Source organism: Squalius cephalus (genome assembly GCF_949319135.1).
Source record: "Squalius cephalus genome assembly, chromosome: 4".
In the NCBI taxonomy this organism is placed as follows: domain Eukaryota; kingdom Metazoa; phylum Chordata; class Actinopteri; order Cypriniformes; family Leuciscidae; genus Squalius; species Squalius cephalus.
In genome coordinates this window covers 12,306,671-12,330,397 of record NC_137125.1, presented here as the reverse complement: position 1 = coordinate 12,330,397, position 23,727 = coordinate 12,306,671, and the positions used below count along the sequence as shown (strand labels likewise).

The following is a 23,727-nucleotide window of genomic DNA, read 5'->3' as shown; positions in this document are numbered from 1 at the left end:
TTAGCTGAGATGAGAACGACTGACATCTCTCTCTTTACATACATATTATATAAACTGTGAATATTTGTTTTTTATAAAAATTACTTCATTTGAAAGAAGAGAATTCAAGCTTCATGCCTGTGTGACTGTATGCCTGTTTGACTGAGTATTCGCTGAGTTACAGTTCATTTTCGGACGCGTTTCAGAATTGACTTCACTGACGGAGAGTAGGCAGAACTCGCATCATGTTAATTTTTCTTTATTTGGCGAAAAGCACAACACTTTGTTTTTATTATGAGCATACACAAAAAAAAATACACACTAAACAGGATCGATTGATGTATAACACAAGCATATAAGATAAAAATTAATATTTAAAAAAAAAAAAAATTTTGCACTCATGCGGAAAAAAACGAGCCTATCGCGCCGGCGCGATAACCGACCTCAGGGGGTTAAGAACAAGCCAGACAAATGGGGATTCAAGTTGTTTGCTAGGGCTTCTGAGAATGGCTTCATCCATGACATGGTGTTGTATCAAGGTAAGACTACGCTGGAGGCCCACGGTGTTCCCCTGACACCTGAACAAACAGCCATGGGTGTCACCAGCCAGATCGTCTCCGTCCTAGTCAGCACCATGTCCTCCTCCACCACCACAGCCATCTTTGCGGACAACTTTTTTACCAGCCTGGAGATAGTGCGGTACCTCAAGGACAAAAACTGCAGGTACACAGGGACAGCCAGGGACAACAGAATAGGCAAGCCTCCACTCAAAATCATCAAGGAGATGGAGAATAAGGCTGTCCCTCGTGGTACGTATGACTACGTCACCAGTGACGATGGGATCCTGGCCCTCAGGTGGAAGGACAATAGGATTGTCACTCTTCTGTCAACAGATATGGGGGCAGAGCCCATTTCCTCATTCTACAGGTACTGCAGTGAAACCAAGAGGAAGGAACAAGTGAGCTGCCCTGCTGTCATCAAAAGCTACAATGCCAACATGGGGGGCATTGACAAAAGTGACATGCTGGTCCATCTCTACCGCACCCCCATGAAATCAAAGAGGTGGTATATGCGCATGTTTGCCTACTCTGTGGATATCAGCCTCACGAATGCCTGGGTTTCCTACAGGCGGGACTGCAAGGCTATTGGCTTTCTGGATGGCCTGTCTTTAAAAACTGTTAGAATCCAGGTGTTCAGGGAAGCTAGCAGCCCAAGGTCACTCACATCGCATCCCCGAAGGAGCTCAGCATCTCAAGGCAGCCTCAGCACTTCTGTTGCCATCCCCACACCTGTCCGGGGACACCGCAGCACAAATCCAGCAATCCATGTGCGGTTTGACATGTCCCTGTTCCACGCCCCTGTCTACACAAACCGCCAGACCTGCAAGTACTGCAGCCGGAAGGGGAATATCATGAGGTCGAACGTGGTCTGCAGGGTATGCAAGGTCCATCTGTGCCTCAATGCTGGCCGCAACTGCTTCCTTAAGTACCACGAAGCAGTGGCCTAATTCACTGGACTTGAAAAAAAAAAATGTTCCTAATAATAATTTAAAATGTTCCTAATAATAATTTAAAATGTTTCTAATAATAATTTTATTTAAAATGTTCCTAATAATAATTTAAAATGTTTCTAATAATAATTTTATTTAAAATGTTCCTAATAATAATTTAAAATGTTACTAAATAAATATTTTTATGTTTGTAACAAGTTTGTGTTTTTATTATATTTTTATATATACACTTTTTAAGGGAAAAACATTACCCATTACCCTCTTCTCTTTGGCTCTCAACGAAGGCGGTCACATTTTCTTACCCTCCTCTCCCTTATCTCCCCTGCTTTGCTCCTCTCGTCTCGTTTAGTCTACTGTCTTGTACTTTGAGAGACTCTCTCCGCACTGCTCTCCAAACTAAGAAATTATGGATTTGATCAACTGGTCTCTCAACGCAATTGACACCATCTTCTCGACGAGAAGCTTGGGTTCGGGGGAACCTGACTGCCCTGCCGGAACGTTCCCAGCTGGCTACACGATGGACGCGTGGGAGAGGTGGCGGGTCGTGTGTCTGGCGGCTCTTTCCGTGGAGGACATTGAAGATATCTACCTATTCGGAACCATGATAACAGGTTTTCTGCTGTTTGGATTAGGCATTGCCCTGGTTTATCGAGGAATTAAGAAGACGGTGACAGCTGTCCAAAACCCCACAAGGCTGCCCGTCATGATTGAAGCAGTGGGCAGAGCTGTCAGAACTCAGACTGTGACTTTGGTGACAATGAACCAAAATATTGATAACATCTTGGAGAAGCTTACAGCTTTGCAAAGGCAAATGGATCGTTTCGGAGACCCAAATGGACCAGGAGCTGTGTAAATTGGAATGCGGCTACTCGTTCCAAGACCAAACAATCCCTATCTTATCTGCTTTCGGCCCCCCTCTACCAGCACTGGCCTTGGCCTTGGCTGCTGCTGCAACAACAACTCCCTCTGGTGAGAGCACTGCAGCGAGACGCTCTTGCGTTCCTTACCCCACTCCACACTGACACCTGCTGATTGTTGACTCTGTCTGGGACCTGATCAAGGTTGACTCCATGGCAACTGCTGTGTATCGCTATGACATCCTGCGGACTGAGGCACCTAGATTAGGATGTCAGGCGTAGCGACTCTCGAGGCCTACACATACACGGACTCTTACATATACACAGATATGCAATCACCCTCCCACACCCCCCATCCCTCGCCTTCGACGCTTTGTACCCCCAGTCTGACAGGCGGGTCTGTGACCAGCGCCGAGAATGGCTGCAGGACCGGATGGCTGCTTGCCTGTGCTGGGTTACCTCCACCCCCCACTCCCCTCCCCTGTTGCAAGTCTTGTGTGTTCATGTTGTAAGTCTTGTGTGTTCATGTTGTGTACTGATTATGTGCTAATGTTGCTGAGTTTTTTTTTACTGTTCCCAAACTGTACTCCTTACAGGAGCATAGTCTGGGGGTTGCCTTTTTTTTTCTCCTCACCTCTCCTCATGTTATGCTGTATTTTTTTCCTCAATGCTCTGTCTTCCTGTTCTGTCTACCCCCTTGTCATATTGTATGTATGTTTGTATGGACAGGTTGATGGCGGAATTTCGCTGGTACCTGTGACTAGTGACCAATAAAGCTACTACTACTACTAGACTGGCGAGGAACCATATATGGTAACTTCATTGCCCTTGATTTCCAACCTAAAAAAATTAAAAAATTAAAAAACTCACAAATGTTTAGAAGTCTTATAATATCCTCCAATAACTCTATGGTTGAAATTTAGAATTTCCAAGTATTTCAATGAGTACCCTATAAAGGGTTAAAAGAGCTGGAATGACATGTCCAGTCAGACGCTGATTCACCAAGGACGGCCTCTCCAGTGTTAGATGCCTTGCCATTGTGCCTCATGAAGTTAAAAGTTTGTAAATTATTTGGTTTTGATTTACTTTTATTTTTATTTTATATATTAGTCCCTTTTATGTAAACTAGTTAACCTGTATTTAATAAAAAATATATATAATTGAAATTAAGAAACTCGCCTGCCATAAGTCTCAGTTTTACAAAATATTGAGCTGAACTGACCACGGAGAAGTCTTCTGTGATCTAAATATTGTAAGTATGGAAATTCAAATGCTTATTATTTAGGACAGATGTGACTTACTTTACCTAACCTGAGAATAATTATAATAAGGTTAAAGGTGTTTAAAATTACGCACCATAAAACAATAGAAATGAATGGTATTCATAATTTTCAATTTAGAAGTAGATATTGGGTTTAATATTCACACAAAATATCTTTTTGTTTAGAAATCGTATTGTATTTTTCTTAATTCGATGCATGACATGTAGTAATGAATGTCCAGCGTGGATCTTCTCAGCGCTAGTATTTAGGTGTGTTCGACATCGGCTGCGGCTGGATTTAACATAAACATTTCATATACAATATAATTGAACATGTTTGTAGGTCTATATTGTCTCATTTATCATTGTAGCCTGATTTAAGTTGATTTTCTGTATACTGTATATTTATTTTTGGACTGATAGTGGTTAATAAAGTCAAATAATGTTATGCGAGAGAGTCAGTGATGATATCATTGTGTTCCTGTCAGTCAGTGTTAGAGGAATGGTGTAAAAACTCAGGCTTAGCCTGACAGTTAGCCTGCCCTGGACCAGGTTCGTTTCCCAGCATGTGTCATGATTCCTGTCTTGTGTTCACCTTGTCTTGTGTGGACTTGTTATTTCCTGTTCTGTGTCATGTTTTGTAGTCCTTTGTAGTTTTGTAGTTTATTAGTCTTCCCAGGTGTTTCTAATTAGCCACACCCCCTTGTTATCTTGTTTAGCTTGTTGGTCCCTGTGTATTTATAGCCCTTGTGTTTCACTTGTTACTTTGTCAGTTGTTGTACGTGTAATGGTTGTATCTCTCTGTGATTCCCAAGGTTTTGTTCTTTTGTTCTTTGAGTTCTGTGTTCTCTGTTTTGTGTTACTTTATTAAATCACCCTGCGTTTAGATCCTCGTCTTCGTCTGTCTTCCTCCGCAACGTTACAGAACAACTGACCAAAATATGGATCTAGCAGCAGGACAAGATGGTCTCTGCCGAGCCAGTGTCTCCGGACAAGATGGCTGCCGCCGAACCAGTGTCTCAGGACAAGATGGTCTCCACCGAGCCAGTGTCTTCGGACAAGATGGCCGCCACCGAGCCAGTGTCTCCGGACAAGATGGCTGCCGCCGCCGCCGCCGAACCAGTGTCTCAGGACAAGATGGTCTCCGCCGAGCCAGTGTCTTCGGGCAAGATGGCCACCGCCGAGCCTGTGTCTGTTCCTGTGCCTGAGCCGGTGTCTGTTCCTGTGCCTGAGCCAGTGTCTGTTCCTGTTCCTGTGCCGGTGTCTGTTCCTGTTCCTGTGCCTGAGCCGGTGTCTGTTCCTGTTCCTGTGCCTGTGCCTGAGCCGGTGTCTGTTCCTGTGCCTGAGCCGGTATCTGTTCCTGAGCCGGTGTTTGTTCCTGTGCCATGGCCGCCTGAAGGGTCGTCTCCTCCCTGGCCGCCTGAAGGGTCGTCTCCTCCCTGGCCGCCTGAAGGGTCGTCTCCTCCCTGGCCTCCTGAACCGTCTACTCTGCCCTGGTCGCCTGCACCGCCTGCTCCGCCCTGGCCTCCCGTCTTGCAGCAGTCTCCAGGTCCTCTTCCATTCCACGGACCTGGCCCTCCATCCCTCCACCGTTCCACCTCTGCTCCACCACCCTCCTTGACCTTTATTTATTTTTGTGTGTGGAGCGTCTGGAATCCGCTCCTTAAATGGGGGGGCTCTGTCATGATTCCTGTCTTGTGTTCCCCTTGTCTTGTGTGGACTTGTTATTTCCTGTTCTGTGTCATGTTTTGTAGTCCTTTGTAGTTTTGTAGTTTATTAGTCTTCCCAGGTGTTTCTAATTAGCCACACCCCCTTGTTATCTTGTTTAGCTTGTTGGTCCCTGTGTATTTATAGCCCTTGTGTTTCACTTGTTACTTTGTCAGTTGTTGTACGTGTAATGGTTGTATCTCTCTGTGATTCCCAAGGTTTTGTTCTTTTGTTCTTTGAGTTCTGTGTTCTCTGTTTTGTGTTACTTTATTAAATCACCCTGCGTTTAGATCCTCGTCTTCGTCTGTCTTCCTCCGCAACATTACAGCATGAGTTGCCAGAGTAAGTTTGCTTTATGAAACAGAATCCACCAGAGTTACCAAAATAAGCCTGGCTTGTATTCTAATCTTGTTTTATGTAACAGCCATCTGGATAACAATAACAATATATCACAATGTAGATTTTTATAGATATTTTGGTTATTTCGTTTTTGTGAAATAAATACAACAAATACAACAGATCAAAGATAGAAATTAAATTAAATTTTTCAGGTACAGCATGTTTCTTTAACAGAAATCCTGACAGAGGTCATAATCCTGTGGGATTGGCTCATCTTTCAGGAAGGTCAAAGGTCATCGTATAGATCACATGGGTCACTCTGCTGCTAGATGCAGAAGAAGCTAATGAGAGGGTACTTCTCAATATCCCTCCTCGTCTCCTCTCTCCTATGACCCGGAAACCGATCGAGCTCAGCCATCTTGAAGGACATCTCAATTCTCTAATTGCACCGCGAGGATCGAGGAGTTAGGAGGCTTCCTGAGGAGTCATGAGCGAGGATACACAGGTGTATCCTATGCGGAAGAGTTTTATCGACTAAAACGTGACGCACGTATAAATTCTCCTCCCCCTTCACATCGGTCACAATAATTTAGATTTATACTTTACCTTTGCAGTTTATATAAACCACACATCTCACATATTTCAACAGGGTATCTTGCTTTATTAATATTTATTATGAACTTCTTAAATAACCAAACTTATTTATCTGGATTGAACTGATGATGATCCGACTCAATCTTGTTTTAATCTTTTCTCAGAGCTGTCAGAGCATCAGGTCTGTTCAGGAGGAGGTTTATTTACAGTAAACTGGATTAGATCAGAATAATTGTCTTCATACTTTCACTGATCAAGGGTTTACAGGATGATCAGTGGATCTGGGTTTATATATTTCACATTTATTAATAAACTGACATTTATCAATTTTACAACAACTTTTTATTGAATGATACATTTTCAATTGAAAGGTAATTTACACACACACATACACAATGATCTTACTGTCTATATGAGGATTCATTTATTTCATGTTATTTCACTGACAGAAGGTCAGCTGTGTTATTAATCTAATGGAGCTAAAATAAGAGACTCTATAACATCTCACTGTTACTGATTTATCATGCAGCTCAAAGCATTATGGGTAGAATCTCAATACAGTCTGTTCTCATTCATCAACACAGTTTCACTGTTGATCCAGGATAAACCCCAAACCCAGGATAGAGTGTGTGTGTGAATGTGGTCTGGACTGTGTGTATGAGGCTCATTTTGTTTCTTTTGACGTTGTAGAAGGACAGAGTTCCTGCACTGTGATCCACACACACTCCTATTCTACTGTGATCCACACACACTCCTATTCTCCTGCTGATGGACTTTACAGGGAGTTTAGTCTTTATGTTATTGTGCCAGAATGAGTAACTGGAGGGAGTGCAGAACAAACTCCAGGACTTATTATTAGATCCAAATCCACACTCATGACCCGATCCCTTCCTGCTGATGCTCTTATATGACACTGATATACACAAACTCCCACTCCCACTCCACTCAATCTCCCAGTAACAGCGTCCATACACACTCTCTCTACACAACACCTGCCACACATTTTCAAATCTGTCTGGATTAGCAGGATATGGCTGGGCTGTGTTAGTGCCAGTAATCTCTCTGTTCCCCTCAGACAGACTAAGGGCTTTATTCACTGTGTTCAGATCCAGAGTGAGCTGATGGTAATCTGATGGAGAGAAAACACATCAGAATCAGGAATTATGAATCTGTCAGATCTCTCTGATATCCTGTGCAAATCATCATATCCATCATCCAGGTCCCTGACACCACCCTCTTTATAAAATATTGTCTAATTGTCTTCCCTGAATATTAATGTTGATTATTATTCTGTTTATTATAATAAGGCCTATTATTATATTTACATTATTCAAATGGTAGAGTGAATTTACCTTTAATTTTATCTTCTTATTTTTTTTTATAGAAACTGGTACATTAATTTAGCAAGTATCCATTAAACTGATTCACCAATAAGTGTAATAATATGATTTACAAGGTTTTGAAGCATTGTAGGCCTATTGTTGGGGATTTTTAGTGTTTTCAGCCTTAGGTGATCTTGAGCTTTTTAAATTTCCATCTGATGACTCAAGAATTAAAGAGAATTGATACAAAATCCTGTTTAGGATAAAAACATTGTGGAATATATATATTTTTTTACTGAAGAGTTTGTTTGGTTTTCATTTCCTGAAACTCTTGAAAAGCTTTTTTTTTCTTTTTCTTTTTTTTTACTACTGTGATGTTACCTCTAAAAATCTTGGATCAATGTTTTTAATTGGCTTTCAGTGAAAAATAATCATATTTAGATTACACTTTCTTTTAAGGTGACATTGTACTTACTCTAGTAAGTACTGAGTAATATCAATTAACTACATGTACTCACTATAGAGTTACAGTTAATGTTTGGTTTAGGGTTAGTTACTTGTAATTATGCACAATTTACTGTTATTACTATAGTAAGTACATGTAGTAACGTGTAACCACGTCACCTTAAAATAAAGTGTTACCCATATTTATCCCTTAGTTTTAGTTATCCTGTTTTTGAAGAATATGTTGAATCCCCCTGATTAGGCCTGTCCTGATTTACATCTTTGTTAAAAACACGAGTCTTGCTTTTTTGGATGTCAGTAAGTATGATATAGTTGTGCTCTCTTTCCCACTTTGTAAATGTGCAGTAAAACGACAGTAAAGACATTTAAAATGTTAATAAACGTATATTTTTACTCATATTTCTATTTCAATGTTTCTGTTCATCAAAAAGTCCAGATAAAAACACCTCCATACATTCCAGATTATTATTTTACATTTTAAAATATATTAAAATAGAAAACAGTTATTTTAATTAGTAGTAACATTCTACAATATTATTGTTTTTACTGTATTTTTGATCAAACAAGTTAAGTCTTCTTTCAAAAATTTGTTTTATAAAAAAAAGTTTATAAAAGCTACTTAACCCTCTGAGGTCTAAGGGCATTTTTTTTTACTTTTTCTTTGATTTTACATATCTTATTAAATTCACCTTTTAAAGGCAATTACATAACATAATCCCATGTGTTTTATATCAAAATGTGCAGAGAAAACCCAGCTCTCTCTTTATATTCTTCAAATCTCTTGTGGAAACATACCTGTGGCGAGCACGACGAGTTCGAGGGCCGTGGGAGGACGGCGCGAGGCCTGTGGCGTGATTGATAATGAGCGACACGTGCGCGACGCACCGGTCTCGCATCTCTCACGCATCTCTCACGCATCTCTCTGACATTTTGAAAAATCGTATTTTAGTACAAGTTTTATCTGTGACTTTACCTTCACCAAATGTTTGAGGGACTGAGATAAAATAGGACTAAAATAACTTCCTACTACATATCAAGCTTTATGGGATGTGTGCAAAAAAGTAGCATTACAACAGGTCTTTCATTCAAGCAAAACGTTTACTTTGTGAAAAAAACTCACTACTAACAATAATCACAAAATGTACACATTTTCATGTTTTCTTGTCTACATTACGTCAACTTTTCAACATTTTTTTTTCAAACCAAAGATGAACTATATATTTGAAATAACACAGAAACCCACCACTATTTACAATATTTACACAATGTGCATGTTTTCATGTTTCAGTCTTTCAGCTGTCATGCCATGCTGCAAAACAGTTTCTGTCCAGCTGTATGCAAAGCGCAACATCACACTCCCTGCATTTCCAAGGTGTGTCCTTTCTCTGGCCTTGGCTTTGGCAATGTTTACACCTGCTGCGACCTGTAGTGGCTTTTGTGGATGAATCTGCTGCATGAACGGCAATTGGCACAGGAATATGACCTGCAGGTACCGGGACCGGAGCAGTGTGGAAAGGCTTACCACAGCTCCTCCATGAAAGCTCTGTGTGTCATGGGTGTTGTTTGCTGGGCCAGACAGAGTTCCTTGTGGAGGATGTAGCTGTTGGTGGTGGCAATGTCCAGAAAATGGTAAAACAGGTGTCTGTACCAGCGCATTGTTTTGTGTTGTGCAGAATAATACTGAATGAGCTGGTCTGAATGATCAACTCCCCCATGTGTTCATTGTACTCCATAACTGGTGTGGGACAGGGTATTGATGTCTTTGTCCAAGAGCCATCTGGTTGTTTCACCTTCCTCTGCAGTGTTACCAGAGTGTGCTGTGTGAAGTGTGGAGCAGACTGATACTTCCCTCGTGTCCATCCATTTCACATAGATGAGGGGGCCGTCCCGGATCCATCTTATGGAGCCTCTTTCTGATTTTTTTGTGAGGGCGTTATTTGTTGTACGAGGGCAGTCCTTGCGGTTCTCCCTGTAGGTCCCACAGGCAGCAAATTTTTGCTCATGAAGAGCCCTGAAGAGCTTGGGGCTAGAATAAAAATTGTCCATGTAAATGTGGTAGCCCGTGCCAAGGTAACCTGGTTATACCAGGGACATCACAACATCATAGGAAAGGCCATGTCCAGAGGGGATGTCACTTTTGCCGGTGTAAACGGAAAAGTCCACTGTATAGCCATTCCATGAGTCTGCCAAGACAAACAACTTGAATCCCCACTTTATCGGTTTTGCCTTCATGTACATCCTCTTCAGGGTCGCTAAGGTGAAGTTTCCAAGAAAGTGCTCTGTATCTGTCCCGTGGCTAGGGATGGGTACCGAAACCCGGTATTAAATGGGCCCCGTGTCCTGAATTTTGAAAGACCGCTGGATCGATAAGCTCGGACGTTATCGGTTCTGCTGTCGGTAAGTGCTATATATTATTACTATTAAGAAATTATTATCTTGCTAAATTAATCTCGCCAGAACCCTTTGTCTGTGATGCATTTTTGCTAAAGAGAGAGAGTGTGTGAGAGAGAGAGAGAGATCTTTCACGCGGAGCCACGGCGCGCACATCACAACAGCCCTGCTTAATGAGTGACGATGAGGACAGAACTAAACATTCAAACGGTTACACTTTAGATCTTTGATATCAAACTAATTTTATTTTAGATTTTGTCTTCCAATGATTATAAAAAAGAAGATACTTGAGGTATAACCATTAAAAACTAAAGCCGCATTCTCTCCAACGCAACTTCCTTCCCTTCACAGCGGTGCACTGTCATTTCTCCCTAAAACCCAAACGTAACGTCAGAATCTGCACGATCGGTGATTGTTGTAAAATGTAGTCTATACTGTTGCTAAACTGCGGGACGCGTTTGATAATAAAAGGCTATTAAAAGTACCAAAATTGACGCAATAGACGCTGTTCCAAATGCGGCGCGCGCTCCGAAACACACCGCAACGAGACAAGCAACGTATATTTTGGGCTTCGTGTGCGCATCTAAAAACGATCAAATATACACACAAATATGTCAAAATGGCTTGGAGATTCACTTAAACAGTTTATTCACTTAAATACAGTTCATGTCTTAAATGGGCGTAAATGGTTGGGAGAAAATATGATGCGTATGAATAGATCTGCATTTGGTCTTAAAGAGGCAGCAGTCTAATAAACCTGCTGACGATTGCTCCATTAAAGCTTCCGTCGGCAACATTTTTTTGATCATATTCAGTGAAATCGACACTATAATCCGACAGAACAACATAAATAAAGTGGTTTTAGAAAAAAACCTGAGCTTCTAACTCCACCTGGAGCGTGTTATTTGTTTTGCAAAAATCCACCGCTCCCGGATCATCGTGTCCAATCAGCGCAGGGGGGTGTGAGATCTGACTGTCAATCACAGTTCGTGCACACGCCACAGATCCCCTCTCCCTCACGCAGACGCGCACGTTACAATATCACATGCACACGACACGCCTGAAGTTCGCCTGAAGATTGCACTAAGCGTGATGGTGGAGAGAAAATCTACTAACAAGCTTCCAATTCCTCTGTTATTGCTATCTATGGATAGATTAGCCAGGGCAGCCTACCTCCGAGTCCATGGTGTTGATCGATGCTGAAGAGACGCGCGCGTTCACAGAAAATCAGGTACACATGCACTGACGATGGGCAGGTGCTCGTTGGTAGTGGGGGAGGGGCATGAGAGTTGTAAACATTCAAAATTTTGGCTAAGTGTACTCAATCTGCCAGACTTGCCGACTGCAGCTTTAATGTGAATCAAACAACAAAAGGCAAAGAGAAAATCAGTCACAGCTCTTGGATGAATAATTTTGGCTTTTATAAGCTTTAATCTATCTATGATAAACTATGCAGTGTTATTTTACATCAGACTTTATTAGATGTCTTTTTAGCCCATATTACTCCTGAACAGTAATGTCAGTAGACATTACTGAAATTAAAGCACTGGGTATATAATTTGTATATTTGTTTTATTGTATACTTTTTTTTTGTTTGACCATGTGTTTGTACTGTTTTTGGTGGCCTATGTCTTCTGAATATAAAACACAAAAGCCTGCACCCTTCTGCATAACATACATGTTTTATTTGTTCAGTTAAAGCATTGCTTTTTCTTTTGCTATAGATATTTATTTAACATTTCAAAATATAAAGCAATATTAATTATGTTCTAAATTATTTTTTTCCCCTTTTTTTAATATAACAAAAAGAACCGATAAGAATACCGTTAAAGTACCGGATCGATAAGGAGTATCTGTAAGAGTAGTAATACTGTTAAAACCTTAACGATACCCATCTCTACCCGTGGCATGATCTGTACTAGAAGTGGCAAAGAAAAGAAGTGATTCTGTCTCCAGTAATCTGCAATGCTGTCAAGTTTCACCATGGCCATGTACAGAAGCAGTCTAATGTACTTGTAAAACTCCCCTACGTTCACATCTAACCATTTATATTTCTTTCCCTGTGCCATTTGTTTAGCAGCCTGCTTGTTTGTTTTGGCACAGTGTTTGTATGGTTTGTACAGGGAAGAAAAGTTTGAAGAGGTCGAGAGGTGTATATGTGGAAGTGGAGCTGAGCTGTGGCCCTGGTGTTCGAGCTGGTTGAAACCTGGAGACAGGGGGAGCGATGTCTGGGTCTTTTTCCATCTTCCAAGACAGTGGAGCTGGCTGCTGTGTAGGTGGGGGTGCTGGTTGATGCCGGGGGGTACAGGACCTCTTGGCTGGCCGGGTTGGTGATGATGGTTGCTGTGTAGGTGGGGGTGCTGGTTGATGCTGGGGGTTACGGGACCTCTTGGCTGGCCGAATTGGTGATGATGGTTGCTGTGTAGGTGGGGGTGCTGGTTGATTCTTGGGGGTACGGGACCTCTTGGCTGGCCGGATTGGTGATGATGGTTGCTGTGTAGGTGGGGGTGCTGGTTGATTCTTGGGGGTACGGGACCTCTTGGCTGGCCGGATTGGTGATGATGGTTGCTGTGTAGGTGGGGGTGCTGGTTGATGCTGGGGGGTACGGGACCTCTTGGCTGGCCGGGCTGGTGATGATGACTGCGGTGTAGGGGCTGGTGGTAACCTGATGGCAGGCACAGGTGAGGCTGCCTGTGTTACACTGGGCCCTGGTAGCTGTGAATCCTCTCTGAAAAAACACAAAAACAAGTAAGTTAGGACTTGCATTATCAATTTCATTGAAATAAAGTTTACACCTCCTCTCTTGTCTTTATTCCAGATCCCGCTCACACACACACACACACACACACACACACACACACACACACACACACACACACACAGACAGACAGACAGACAGACATACACACACATCAATCTACACCTAACAAGAATGTGGAGGATGTGTGAGGATTTGACATATCCTTCAGCTAATCTTCTCTTTATCTATTCCAATTTATCACATGTGCTAGCTGTCCTGTCCACCCCAAATCACAGCAAATAACACCTGAATGAGATGTGGGAATACTGTCTCTTCCATTTCAAAACTCCACAGAGATTTACAATTTTACATTCAATATAAATATAGGCCTACTAAACATAAATAAATAAAATGATATGAAAGATCAAGCCACATCTATAAAAGTATAAACAATATGATAAAATAGTCAATGGCCAAAACATATCGATTCATCACTACAAGAGATAATGTTATTCAAATTGTGAATTGAGGTGAAGAAATATTACATTTGTTATCAAAAGGAGACCACCAAGAACAACCTACATGCCTACAACGTTACTATTTGTAAGTGTAACGTTACCCCAGTTTTACACAAGAAAATAACTTTTACATAAAGTAAACACTTTGCTAAAAGCGCAGTCAATTTGTCAAAGTTCAGATACACAAAGCAGCACAGCGCAGCTTATTTTAGCCAAGATGGTCACAGTTAGCCTAGCACAAAGTGCATCATGCGAACAAGGTTTTTATAAAATAAATACGCTTACCCGTCTTCAACTGGATCTCTTCTGTGATCATAATCCTCATCTTCATCAGAAGAAAATCCATCAGGCTCGGGAAACTCGCCTTTCATCTTCGTCGCTGCTCTCCAAAACTGCCGCAAGTACGTCTTTCAAGTATATCAATATCTTCGCCATTATCTCTCCTCGTCTTCTTACTTTTCCTCTTCTTTATATATGTTTTTGCCATGTTTTTATCGCAGACTTTTTCTTTCGCAGACTTTTTTACTCTTTGTCTCTCCATGTCAGCTTGGTATTTTCATCACTGTGAGGAGATGGGAGGATACTTAGGGATTTCAACCGCATCTATTGGTTGGTTTCACGCAAAATGCAGAAAGGCAAGCTAGCCCACCAATCACGCAAGGTGAACAGTCATCTTGTCTTCCCTCTTGCTCTCTGTGTGAGTCACGTACGATCTCGCGAGAATAAGGACGCTGAAGCTGAGGATCTATCGATTACGGCAAAATCAGAACCATGTATGTGTGCTGCACAATCGCGGAGATATTAATAGACACATTTAGTAAACATCGAGTTGACGCGCCCACGCGTCATCCGACCACAGGGGGTTAAATGCCCTAATTGAACTAAGGCTTAATCCTGGCTTAATCTAAACCCTGTCTGTGAAACCAGGCCTACAAGTTTCATCTCGTAAATCTTTGGTATTTACGCGCCTTTAAAAAAGATATTGCTTCCAGCGCCCCCAATGTTCTCTGGACACCCCGTTGAAAAAACTAATTTACATGATCATCTATAAATCTCTTCTGTCATGTTTTCTTTCACCTTCTACAGGAAGAACATGAATACACTCAGTGAGTTTCTCTGCTTGTTTTCTTAGTGACTTACATTGTAGGAAGTCGTTCCTGGTTCTGGGAACAATGCTGGTGAAAGTGACTGTGGAAATCAACAGACATGAAGAGTGTGATTATCATGTCAAGAGAAAATGATCCCTGCATCCGTTCCTAAGACATTTCTAATATGATCTTCTACATGATATGAGATGATGGAGGGTCATTTCTGAGAGCAGAATCTCCAGGACTTTACCTCTGGCAGAGATCTTCTTCAGCTCCTCTGTGCAGAAATCCTCCAGTTTGTCTCTCAGCCGAAGGACAGATTCTCTCATGCCATCAAAAGAGGAGAGAGAACTGAAGGGATTGACATTTCCTTCTGTAGATTCAGGAGGAGCTGAGAGAGACTGGAAACTCTACAGAAAACAGAAATCAGAGCTCATCACCTCCACACTTCATCAATAACCTGCACTACTGTCAGATTTGTGCGGCCCTTGTTGATCTTTAGTAACTTTCCTCAATCCAGTACTTTCACAGCATCAGCTTCATTCTTCTCATATTCATTATATCATACTAGTGCTATAAGTTCTAGCATTTGACAATTACACTATATCTGAACTTTCTAGGAAAACACTTGGATAATCAAACATCTGGCAATAACATTAATCTAACAGATCAAGTACATCAGTGGCGTCACATGGCAGGGTTAACCCTCTGGGGTCAACAAACGCGCCCACGCGTTTTGCTGGATTTTCTTCACATTGTAGCACAATAAACTTAAATTACTCCGTCATTTATGGTCATACAGAAAAAAATAAATATAAAAAAAGAATCTGTGAGATGTCTACTTTTGTATGTGTCCACTTACAATCAAATCAAAACATTGTGAAAGAAAATAAACAGGGTGTGCGTTCTGCCTCTCCGTCGCGGTGAACTTTTTTTTCTTGAGCACGTCTATAAACTGAAACAAAACTCAGCGAATACTTGTCAGACATTTATGAGCCATATATCTTCATAATCATTTAAGTGTGTACTTTTAAATGATCGGATTCAAACTGAAAACAAATATTCTCTGTTTAAGTAATTTGTATAAAACCAACAAGATGTCCAGTTTCTCAAGCGCTTGCTCATTATTTTTTATTTGACCACGCCCACACGCGCAAAAGAGATTGACATGTAAATCGACCACACCTCACACGAACGCGCTCGTTACCTCAAAAACAAAGCACCAAACTTCACCAAAGTCTCTGCTTTTCGTCGAGTTTGGAAGACAAGCCGTGAGCTTACATTGGATTTACTCAGAAGAAGAAGAACGTGATTTGAAGACAAGAAAGATGTAAGGTAAGGTTTATGTTATTGTTGCATAAACTTCACATTGCAGTTGAACCGTTACTGTGTTTGTGGATATCTGCTCAAACGTAGATATGTATAATATGGTAACCATAATGTATCATATTTTGGAGCGCGCTCTGCGTTTAAATGTTTCAAATTTTGGAGCGAGCTCTGCGTTTGAATGTTTCATATTTTGGAGCGAGCTCTGCGTTTGAATGTTTCATATTTTGGAGCGCGCTCTGCGTTTGAATGTTTCATATTTTGGAGCGAGCTCTGCGTTTGAATGTTTCATATTTTGGAGCGCGCTCTGCGTTTGAAAAGCAAAACGCACCAAACAATAGGCTTATGTTTTTATATTGTAATCAATATATTTTTCTCTAGCGTACTTGTTACTAAAATCTTTTGGAGGATTTAATTTATTGTTATTATTATTTTATGCAGCACTGCACGTAGCCTATGCCTACAAGGCACAACAACCCTGGTGTTCATTATTGTTGGAAACATTTGTGTGTGTGTGTGTATTCTGTGAATTTTAAAAATAAATTTTAATCAGAAAAATCTAAAATCTATTCCCAAAATCGTGCAGCCCTCTAGTCTCTCTTGATATCAGTATGTTCAGGTTTGTTTTTTTGTTGTTGTTTTTTGACAGGGACCAGATGCCTCACTGATGAGTCCTGCTGACTTCAACATTCACATGAGTCTCTGTACCTGAACATGGTAAAGTGAAAATCAAACACCTTTGAAATGAAAGGTATGTACATCATTGCAGACTCTCTATGAACAGGCTACTTTAATGCAAGCTAAAAAGATTGTGTGCGATTCGTCGCATATCCTGTACACAGAGTACGAGTTGCTGCCTTCTGGGAGGAGGTTTAGAGTTCCTCGCTGCAGATTGAACAGATTTAAAAACTCATCCCAGTGTCTGTAAAGATGTTAAATAATGGTGGTATGGAGCTGTAATTTATGCAATTTATATTATTAATAGTGTCTGGTTTGTTAATTTGTTGTATGTTAATTGTATACTGACGGTAGCATGGGTGATGGCCCAAGACAAATTTCCCTTCGTGGGACAATAAAGTTTTACTTACTTACTTACTTACTTACAATGTTTTTAGGAATGGCACAAATGTCTTTGGATCATTGTTTTCAATAATGTGCTTTTTGTCATTTGTTGTGTATCTTTGGATTATGTTGTGTTGTAAATAAATCCAAACAATCAAAAAGCCATTATTCTTTAAATCTCCTCATTCTTTGTGTAAGGTTGCTCAGAATGACAGGGCCTGATAGCTCCTAATAGGGCCATTAGGGGAGGGTCTTTGTCTTTCTCAGGTGTGAAAAACATACATATTAATGATGTGTTTACGCCTCTTCGCATAAAGTTTTCTTACATAAAACACGTCTTACAAATTTTAAATCATTATATTGTCTTATCTTAATGAGCAGTCAGTGTGATTTTCACATAGTTTTGGAGAAAATATTCTAGGCTACGTTATACAATTTTCAAAAGTCTTGTGAAGAAATAATCAGTATGGGTTTCATGGCCTTATTTCAGTGACAATTATTTTTGTATTTTCACAAACCACGCATAAATGTCATTATCTCAAAACTATAAACTTTTACATACATGCTGCTGACATATTATTGTAGCAGAGTTTGTGCTGAATACAGTGTAATCTGACTTTAGCCATGAAAATGTCACGAGTAACAGAAATAAGCACAAATGTCAGAGCATGTCAGAACACCTCCAGGGCCAGAAAACACCTCAGACCCCAGAGGGTTAAGTAGATTTGATTCATTCTGAATTCTTTGGCTCATTCTGCTGTCATGAAATGTTTCTCTTTGAGTCTCTTGCTCAAGTCCACTATGACCCTGTTCTTCTAGATCTCTGTTACCTGCAGGAAATGGATGTGATCCTGTGTGTGTGAAAGCTGCTCCAGCTCAGCGTCTCTCCTCCTCAGATCATTGATCTCCTGCTCCAGTCGCTCCAGACGTCCTTCAGCTCGACTCACTGCAGTCTTTTCCTGATCTCTGATCCGCTGTGTCGCCTCAGAGCGGCTTCTCTCAATGGAGCGGATGAGCTCAGTGAAGATCCTCTCACTGTCCTTCACTGCTGTGTTTGCAGAGCGCTGTTACACACACATCACAATCACACAGTGAGCTTCAGTGAGTCCTGACTGAGACTTCTCAAACTTCTCTTCTTCTCCACACACACCTTATGAGACGCAACAGCCTTTCTCAGCTGCTGAAGATCTTTCTCTCTCTGCTGGATCCTCTGCTGGAACGACCTCTGCGTCTCCTTCAGCTGGTGCTAAAGGACAAACCAATGACAGTAGAAACATCACATTAATCATCAGGTAAACAGATATGAATCCAGTATCAGTGAAGTGGTGAGACTGAGGGGTTAAAGATTTTGCATGGTAAGGTAATTTTCATCAATTTATTTAATTCATTTTGTAGAGATAGCCCAGAAATGTAAATTCTTTCACTGTTTACTCATCTTCATGTCTTTCCAAACTTGTATGATTTTCTCTCGCATAACACAAAAGAATGTATTATGAAAACTGTCAAGTCAAGTCACCTTTATTTATATAGTGCTTTTTACAATACAGATTGTATCAAAGCAGCTTCACAGTGATAACATGAAATAATACAACAAAGTTTGTTTCTAGAAGAAAATTGCATCATCGTCCACCTTAAGGCAGATCAATAACAATGTTGAATATTAATGTCCCCAACTAAGCAAAAAGCCTATGCCACAGTGGCAAGGAACCAAAACTCAATCAGGCCATCACTCCATCTATTTATCCATTTCCATCTGGTTGGAAGTCGGAGTCATCATGCCGGTATGGAGAAGGGTTTGTTGAGGATCAGTGCTGTCGTGTCGATGAGGCCTTCACAGGGCTAATGAGGCTGGCACTTAAGGGATGTGCTGTGGTTGTGTCTAGGCGCAGGTTCACCATCTGATCTGGATACGGCCCGGATCTGGCTTACTTCAGTAAACCTCGGAATAAACAGAATGACTAACATTAGCGTAGATCCCATTCTTCTTATGACGTATCAAGTACATCAGGTATTATCGGTGTCCCCGGTTCCGGCTGACCTAATCTATGCAGCCTAATAATCGTTTAACTGATTTGAATAATAGAAATGTATAATATTCTTTTTATTTATATATATTTTTTTTTTATATGCAACAAAAACAAAACATACATAACAGCAGGTGACAGATACAATAAAAACAAAACATACATAACAAGCAACATGGTTTGTGTGAGTGTGTGCCTGCATGTATGCGTGTGTGCAAGTGTAACTGGTTGTGTGAGTGGAAGTAACTTTACCGATGTACAACAGACGTAATGAAAATGAATAAACACCTAAAAAACATATTTATGACACTAATATTGATGAATATAATATTAGTAAAAATAACAACTTGACGATGAGGAAGAAATGATAATATAGTAGCAATAATAACAGCAATTGGACTTTTCATCAGGAATGAGGAGGAGGCCGGATGACAAGGAAGAGGAATAATGATAATAATAATAATAATAATAATAATGAATATGATAATGATAATGATAATTATTATAATTATAATTATAATAAAAATAGTAACAATAACAATAGAAAGGTTATTACTAATATGGTATAAAAAAAAAAAAAAAAAATTAAAAAAAAAAAAAGAGGGGGGTCGCCTCTGATCCCTCCTTGGCCAAGGCATAAACCAGACCTCCGCCCACACTACACTACAATGGTCCACCAAGAAGATCCAATGGTCCCCCCCCCCAAGAACACTTCCAACCTCCGGCCGCGACACACACGCCATGCTTGCCCTAATATATATATATACATATATATACACTTTTTTTTCTTTTTTTTTCTTCCTGTGGTGGACATATGTATGTCTGCTAGTGTGTTGCAATAAAAAAGAGAGACATGTAGTGTGGAACCAGCTCCGTGCAAAGCCCAGGTCACCACGCCCATGCTACACTTGTCCTGCGTATGTGATTTAATATATAGGCCTACCCATATACATATACATACATACCTTATTTTTTCTTTTCTTTTTTTCCTTTCCTTTTTTCCCCTTCCTTTCTTCCTTTTACCACTTGTTTAAGCTCCCAATCAATGTGTATCTATCTCGTCTAATATGTGATGCATTAAAAAAGCAAGACATGTAGTGCCGAACCAGCCAGAGGCAAGAAATTCAAGGAGAAAGGATGACGGCAGACAGCGGAGAGGCACAATCCCAAGGACCCAGGCTCCACACTTGCCCAGCAGTAATGCCTACTGCATAGGAGGACTGGGATGCCACGGCCAACTTGGGTGCAGAGGCAGTGCATACATATACACACACATACATACACATACATATATATACACACACACACACACACACACATACATACATATACACATACATACACACTTAAACTTTTAGAAGTAATTAACTAGTGTTGTTGCCTCCTCCTCCTTACCCCCATCCCCCCCCCAAAAAAACAAAAAAACAACAACAACAACAAAAAACAAAAAAACAAATGTGAATATTGATGGAGGGGTATCGTTGAGGATGGCCTCAGACAAAGAAGGTCAGCGGAATTTTTGACTGTTAGGAATTAATGAGAGACGACCAAGAGGGGTGTAATTCTAGTGTATTGTTTTGAATGGAGGTGGACAGGTTTTCCATGGTGATGTACTCTATTAATAAGTTTTTCCATGATGTAATATGTATGCTGTTCCTTGATTTCCAGTTCATGAGGATAGTTGTGTATAATATTCTATATGAATGCCAGGTAAAAGAGATGTGTTTTTAGTCTAGATTTAAAGTGTGTCTGCTTCCCGGACAATGTTAGGAAGACTGTTTCAAAGTTTTGGTGCTAAATAGGAAAAGGATCTACCGCCACCAGTCGATTTTGATATTCTAGGTATTATCAACTGGACGGAATTCTGAGATCGCAATAGACGTGAAAGGCTATAATGCGTTAAGAGCTCGCTCAAGTACTGGTGAGCTAAACCATTTAGTGCTTTGTAAGTAATCAGCAATATTTAAAAATTTATACAATGTTTAATAGGGAGCCAATGCAGTGTTGATAGAACTGGGCTAATATGGTCATACTTCCTGGTTCTAGTAAGAACTCGAGCTGCTGCATTTTGGACCAGTGGTAGTTTGTTTATTAAGCGTGCCGGGCAACCACCCATAATAGCATTACAATAATCTAGCCTTGAGGTCATGAACGCATTAACTAATTGTTCCGCATTTGTCAATGAAAGCATATATCGTAATTTAGATATATTTTCTAGACATGTAGACGTGACTTTTAAATGAAAGATTGGTATCAAAGAGCACACCCAGGTTCCTAACTAACAACGAAGAATTGACAGAGCAGCCATCAAGGTTATTAAGTGATTAAGTTTTTTGTCCAATAATTAGAATCTCTGTTTTTTCAGAATTTGGTCGTAGGACATTACTAGTCATCCAATTTTTTATATCAGCTATGTATTCTGTTAATTTTGTTAATTGGTGCGTTTCATCGGCCCGACGAAATATAGAGCTGAGTATCATCAGCATAACAGTGAAAACTAATTCCATGCTTCCTAATGATTTCTCCCAAGGGTAGCACGTACAGAGTGAAGAGCAACGGTCCTAGTACTGAGCCTTGTGGTACTCCATACTCAACTTTGATCGATATGACATCTCTTCATTTACTGCTGCAAACTGATAACGGTCAGATAAGTATGAACCATGCTATATTTGAACCATGCTAGTGCAATTCCACTAATGCTAATGGTATCAAATGCAGCACTAAGATCGAGTAACACTAATAGAGAGATACAACCACGATCGGATGATAAGAGCAAATCATTTATAACTCTAATGAGAGCTGTCACAGTACTATGGTATTGTCACGATCCACACACAAAGGAACGGGAAAAGGAAAGATCCAAGTGCAGTTAAGGTTTATTAGGATAATCCAAAATCGTAGTTTTCCAGGCAGAGGTCAAAATCCAAATAATCAATCCAAGAAACAAGAACACAAACAGGAAATTACAGGGAACGGAAGTGGCGTGATATAAGACAAGGAATCCGTGACAAACACTAGACAGGCAGGGTATATATAACAAGAACTAACAATGAATAACAGGGAACAGCTGGGTACAATGATGACAGGGAACAGCTGAGTGCAATGAACAGTGATTGGTACTGACAAGGATTGTGGTTAATGCAGTTCATGAATGGGATGACACCGTGGAGACGAGGACCTCTAGTGGACACCAGTGATACACAAACAGACACTGTGACAGGTATGGTCTAAATCCTGACTGAAAATCCTTGCAGATATCATTTCTTTCTAAAAATGAACATAGTTGTGAAGATACTGCCTTTTCTAGTATCTTTGACAGAAAAGGTAGATTCAAGATCGGCCTGTAATTGACTAATTCTCTAGGATCAAGTTGCGATTTTTTTATAAGAGGTAAGATATAAGATTTTTTTAATAGCCAGCTTAAAAGTTTTTGGTACATATCCTAGTGACAAAGATGAATTAATGATATTAAGAAGATGATCTATGACCTCTGGAAGCAAGTTTAGACAATTCTTCCTCTCCTATAGCAATGAATGAATAAAATTTTTCCTCAGGGAGGCTACAATGCACTGTCTGATGCGATATTGTAGTAGACGGTTGCATAATTATAATTTTCTCTCTAAAGTTATCAATCTTGTAAGTAAAGAAGTTCATGAAGTCATTACTGCTGTGCTGCTTGGAAACATCCGATGTTGGAGCTTTATTTTTCGTTAATTTAGCCACTGTTTCGAATAAATACCTAGGGTTGTGTTTGTTTTCTTCTAGAATTGTTGAAAAATAAGCAGATCTAGCAGTGTTTAAGGCCTTTCTGTACGCAATCGTGCCCTCTCTCCACGCAATGTGGAAAACTTCTGATTTTGTTTTCTTCCAGTTGCACTCAATTTTTCTGGCTGCTCTGTTAAGAGCCTGAGTGTGCTCATTGTACCATGGTATTGGACTATTTCCTTTAATCTTCTTTAAGCGCAAAGGAGCAACTGTGTCTAAAGTGCTGGAAAAGAGAGAGTTAAAAGTTTCAGTTGCAACATTGAGTTATTCTATGCTATCTGGGATGCTGAGGAGATGAAACTGATCAGGAAGATTATTGATAAAGCGATCTTTAGTGGAAGAAGTGATAGTTCTAACATATTTACAGTATAACACAGAGTCGGCTTTGCAACCTTGGCTAAATTAAAGGGATAGTTCACCCAAAAATGAAAATTCTGTCAGTAATTACTCACCCTCATGTTGTTCCAACCCCGTAAGACCTTCGTTCATCTTCGGAACACAAATTAAGATATTTTTGATTAAATCTGAGCGCTGTCTCACTCCTCCATAGACTTCTAAGAGACTGAAACTTGCCGGCCCAGAAAAGTTATTAAAGAGATCGTTAATATAGTCCAAGTGACTCCAGTGGCTTAATCTTAAGTTTATCAAGCGACGAGAATACTTTTTGTGCGCTAAAACAAACAAAAATAACGACTTTATTCCACTTTTCATTTCCTTCTCTCTGGGCGTCGAGTCTTTTCGCATAGTGTTTAAGCGTAGCGCGTCTGTGTTGCACGTCA

At 40.4% G+C, this 23,727-nt stretch overlaps 1 protein-coding gene across 1 annotated transcript in view; it reads right to left on the bottom strand.

Annotated features, from left to right (window-relative positions):
• The window catches only part of LOC307156978 (uncharacterized protein), a 122,356-nt gene that overhangs the window by 89,260 nt on the left and 9,369 nt on the right, over positions 1 to 23,727 (bottom strand). Inside the window, exons 2-7 of the mRNA XM_079868706.1 lie at positions 18,310 to 18,405; positions 17,990 to 18,223; positions 15,022 to 15,181; positions 14,824 to 14,871; positions 6,838 to 7,376; positions 558 to 696 (exon numbers count right to left, since the gene is read on the bottom strand). Of these exons, the coding sequence (XP_079724832.1) occupies positions 558 to 696; positions 6,838 to 7,376; positions 14,824 to 14,871; positions 15,022 to 15,181; positions 17,990 to 18,223; positions 18,310 to 18,405 (1,216 nt within the window). The remainder of the gene's footprint in view (positions 1 to 557; positions 697 to 6,837; positions 7,377 to 14,823; positions 14,872 to 15,021; positions 15,182 to 17,989; positions 18,224 to 18,309; positions 18,406 to 23,727) is intronic.